Source organism: Herpailurus yagouaroundi, unplaced genomic scaffold (genome assembly GCF_014898765.1).
Source record: "Herpailurus yagouaroundi ecotype Mexico unplaced genomic scaffold, PumYag 164, whole genome shotgun sequence".
Classification (NCBI taxonomy): Eukaryota; Metazoa; Chordata; class Mammalia; order Carnivora; family Felidae; genus Herpailurus; species Herpailurus yagouaroundi.
The window spans coordinates 492135-496663 of NW_024412405.1; the positions used below are offsets into that span (position 1 = coordinate 492135).

Sequence of the window (4529 nt, forward strand, 5' to 3'; positions counted from 1 at the left end):
GAGCATTTCCCCTGCAGCTCGGAGGGCATCTGCTCAGCCAAGAGTCGTTCTTCACGGTGATGAGGGTTTTGTTCTTGTGAGCCAGGCACGTGCCACACTCCTGGCTCTGCTCTGCGTGCTTCGCGTGGGTTGATACCGTACTTTTCTGCCCCCTTTTCACTGAAATACAAGTCACATGCCATAATACTCCCCCTTCAACAACGTACATGTCAGTGGGTTTTATACATTAACAAGACTATGCAACCATCACTACCATCTGGTTCCAGAACGTTTCCATCACACCAACAGGGAGCCCTGTACCCAACAGCAGTCAGTGTTCGAGAAAGTGTGGTAGCTCAGTAGAGGGAGGGGCTGAGGGAGAGGCCCCAGCAACACCCACCCCATCAGAGCTGCCAGGCCAGGTCCCACGAAGCATCTACGCTCAGACAGAGACTGGCCAGGGTCTGTCCACGTAAAGGGAAAGTCTTTGGCAGAGGTGGGTTCTCTCAGGGGATGGTACCCAGAACGCACTGCAGGCCAGGCACTGGCAGGCATGTGCAGGGTTGAGGAGGTGTCCTGGGGACTGGTGGGGGGAGGGGTGTCAGGTGGGGACACATTTAGCATGCAGGGGTGAGGTGCTGTCCTGGGGACTGAGGGGCAGCCTGAAGCCACCACCAGGCTGGGAGTTGAATTGTCCACATTCTTTGTGGCCAGGGCCCAGGATGAAGACATTCCTGTGGGCAAGAGCCAGACCGCTGGCCCCGGAGTTGATAGATTTTATCAGTTTAGGGCTCACAGGGCAGATAGAAGCTGTTTGGGTGACGCTGGCATCAACAATATTGGGAACCAGTGACACAGCCACGTGGCTCTAACCAGGTCGAGCGCAGAGGTCACACGCTGTCCCTGTGTCTCATGGCACCTGGACGCTGTCTGGAGCTGGCGGCCCGGCTCCAGTCGACACCGGCCTACGGCCACGTGGGCCGCCCAGTGGCTCTGCAGCCTCCAAGCAGGGCAGGTCCTGATGAGGCAGGAGCCCCAGGCCCAGGGAGGCACACATGAGCCCGCAGGCCCAGTGGGTGCTGGGGGGGGTGGCGGGCAGGGCTGGGGGCCAGCCTCTCTTCCCCATGCAGGCACCCACACGGCAGAGAATTCACCAAGTGGGTCCAACCCCTCAGACTGCCAAGGCCCCCCGACTTGGCCAGACCGTGCTGGCTCCTAAACTCCAGGCAGATGAGGGGGACCCCAGATGCAGCAGCTGCAGACAGAGGCCTGGGGTTCAGGCCTTGGTGCCCGGGCCCCCCTTCTGTGTCCGTTCCTCAGATCCCCCAGCGCAGGCTGCCTGCGGGCCAGGACGCGGCCCTGTTTCCTGCCTGCCACTAATAAGCGGGACTTCTTTTGAAGGACAAAGCTGTTGTTTCCGGGATGCAAACCCCGAGGGTGGGCACCGCCTCCCCCCTCCAGGAGGAAGTCTGCGCAGGGCTGTGCGGGGCCACCACCCGGTCAGGGTGCAGGAGCCTCACTTCACAGTAACCAAAGGCGGCTCCGAGCAAACTGCTGTTCTAACCAAGCCAACCAGCCAGCTCCGTGGCCTGGCCCACCGTGTCGCCCGCACACCACACAGGTGGCACCTTCCGCAGAGAAAGTTTTCCGTGTCCTCAGACAGGATGAGGCGTTTCTGCACCAGGCTGAGGATAAGGTCTGTTCGAATTGCGTTCTCAGCCAGCAGGGGGGGCCGGAGACCGCGGCTCCTTACCAGCCTCTCCTTTTTTTCCTTTCTTCCCTCCCCCTCGCCCTCCCCCTCCTGTCGCCCCTCCCACACACCCTCCTCCCACTGACTTATCTCTTTTCCCCAGTGACCCAGGACTGTACTTTAGGACTCGGGCCTGTCACTCAACCAGGATTTGGTCATTTCCCAGGGGTGTGCCCACCGGCTGCACCAGGTGCCTCGGTCACTAGTGCTGGTCCGTAAGTCAGAGCTCACTCCAGGCTCTGTGGAAGGGCCTCAGGAGCTGCGCACCCCAGGGGTCACTCGGAACACAGAGGCTGGAGTTAGAGGCATCTGCCCTGCAGGCAAGGGGGACCCCACATGCGGCAGCCAGAAGTCCGGATGCCTTGAGTAGGAAACAGGTGGCCTGGGATAGCAAGCCTTTCTGCAGGTGGGACGGCGGGTTTGGACACGGAGCGTGCACAGACCTCAGCGAACACACACTTTACAAGCAGTGCTGGAATTTGAGCCAAAGCATCTTTTTATCCCCAGCAAGTAAATGCCGAGAGAACACAGCTCTGAGCATGGAGACCATGCACTTCTTGAGGACACCATATAAACATGTGAACATACAACACATGCCCTTGAAACATGATCCTCACACAGGGTATGCTGAGCCGTATTCCCTTTGCAAAATAATAACTAACTCATTAAGAGGACAGTGAGGAAGCAGCTTTTTAGCGAGCGATGACAGAGGACCAGAGCAAGGGGGCTCCAGGTGGACATGCTGGATCTGTCTAGTGTCCAGCTTACACTCTGGGCTGGGTGGCCGAGCAGAGGTGCAGCCTGGGGGGTCTCAGTCACCTGGGGTTCCATCCCCACCACTGGTCCTGGCCTCTCTGCCCATGGATTCGCCCAGGAGGGGAGAGAGGGTGTGCACTTCTGGAACATTCCCCTGACGTCTCTAGGAGGTTGGCCACAGAAGCAGGGTTTGTAGCGGCTGCTTTTTTAACCAAAAACCTATTTTTCAATCTACCCCCTGTGTGTCAGGGAGTGTAGGGGGGAGGCTTCTCTCCTGGAAGGAAGTGGGCTGCAGCACAGAGAGGGGGGTCGTTGGGAGGCTGCAAATCCTCAGACAGAGGAGGGTCCCTGGGAGTCGAGGCTGGGAGATGGCCACAGCGCTGTAACAGAACAGAAAGGCGTCCTCAGTCGGCAGAGGGGCCAGCCCCACACACAGTCTACACAGAGCCTTCCTGGGGCCTGGGCTCCTTCCACACCCAGGGCCATCCGCCTTACACAGGCCCCCTGATAGGACCACAGGGGCCTCCCGGGCACACACTCTGCACCTGCAGCCGCCTACAGGGGTGCCCATCTTCCGAATTCCTAGCTTCCTGGCCACACAACGTCCAAGGACCACGCTCCCTACCGCCCCCCCCCCCGGGGCCGGGCGCCGGGGGGGGCAGTGCTCTGGGCTCCCCAGCACTTCGTATTTGAAGGAAAAAATAAGACATCAACATTTTCATCACAGCCCAACGGTTAATTTCAGGTGTCCACTTGGTCAGGCCTTCGTGCACAGATGCTCAAACACCAGTCTGGATGTTGTTACGAAGGTATTTCCAGATGTGATTGACATTTACATCAGTCCAATCGGTTGAAGGCTGGATTTCCCTCATAAGAGGGAAAGACTGAATTCCCTGGGAAGAGGGGCTCTGCCTCCAGACTGACCAGACGTGCAAGATCTGTTTTCCCCTGGTCTGCAGCCTACATCTGTCCTGGCCTGGACGTTCAGGGCTCTGTCTCTCTGCCTGTGTCTGTCTCTCAGTCTCTGTCTGTCTCTGTCTCTCTGCCTCTTTCTGTGTATCAATATCTGTATCATCTGTATATGCACTCAATCCTATCCGTTCTGTTTCCCTGAGGAACCCCTACTAACACACAGACTCAAGTAAAAGTGATTCTGAGAACAAAAATGTTGGGTATGGCGCATATTTTAAATCAATAAAATTTCTAGTTTTTCTCCACCTACCAACAAAGCTCTTAAATTTTCCCCCTTGAATTCTAATGGTTAGAAATGCCTTCTTAAGGGGCACCTGGGTGGGGTGCTCAGGAGGTTAAGTGTCCGACTCTTGGTTTTGGCTCAAGTCATTATCTCACAGTTTGTGAGTTCCAGCCCCGCACTGGGCTCCATGTGACAGAGTGGAGCCTGCTTGAGATTCGCTCTCTTTCCCTCTCTATCTGCCCCTCTCACTTTCTCTCTCTTTCTCAAAATAAATAAATAAACCTTAAAAACAAAAGAAAATGAGTGTCTACTTAAAACCAATATGTAAATAAATAAAGCTAGAAGTCCCCTCTATGAAATACCCAGGGTGTGTAAGAGCCCTGATCTCCTGGCCCTGCTGTGGCCCCTCTACTCCCCACCCACCAGTGCCGGGGGCTCTTGAGAGGCCAGCCTCCTGGACTGTGGCTCCCCTTCCCCAGGGGCCCTGGGATCTCAGGATTCTGGAAGAAGAATGCCCTCACAGGCCATAGCTGTACCCAGGAATACCACCCTGCTCAGAGTCGACTGCATGGGCTTCAGAATCCAATGGGCAGGGACCTGCCCACCTCTGTTTCTCCCTTCTGACTGTGGGGGGACAAAGCAAACTTCTAGAGAACATTCCCTGTGTTCTGCTGGTAGCTCCCAGTCTCTCCCATGCCTATATCCACTTGCCCTCCACTGGAAATGAGCAGCTCAGAGACCACAGAGTAAATCACCACGAGCCACAAACTAACCCATCACAGGCCACAGACTAAACCACCATAGACTACAGAATAAACCACCACAGAGCACAGACAAAACCACCACAGA

The 4529-nt window shown here is 56.4% G+C and overlaps 1 protein-coding gene across 1 annotated transcript in view; it reads right to left on the reverse strand.

Annotated features, from left to right (window-relative positions):
• Nucleotides 1-2065: 2065 nt before the first annotated feature.
• The window catches only part of TMEM255B (transmembrane protein 255B), a 39677-nt gene continuing 37213 nt past the window's right edge, over nucleotides 2066-4529 (reverse strand). Inside the window, exon 9 of the mRNA XM_040486994.1 lies at nucleotides 2066-2865. Within this exon, the coding sequence (XP_040342928.1) occupies nucleotides 2731-2865 (135 nt within the window). The 3' untranslated portion in view covers nucleotides 2066-2730. The remainder of the gene's footprint in view (nucleotides 2866-4529) is intronic.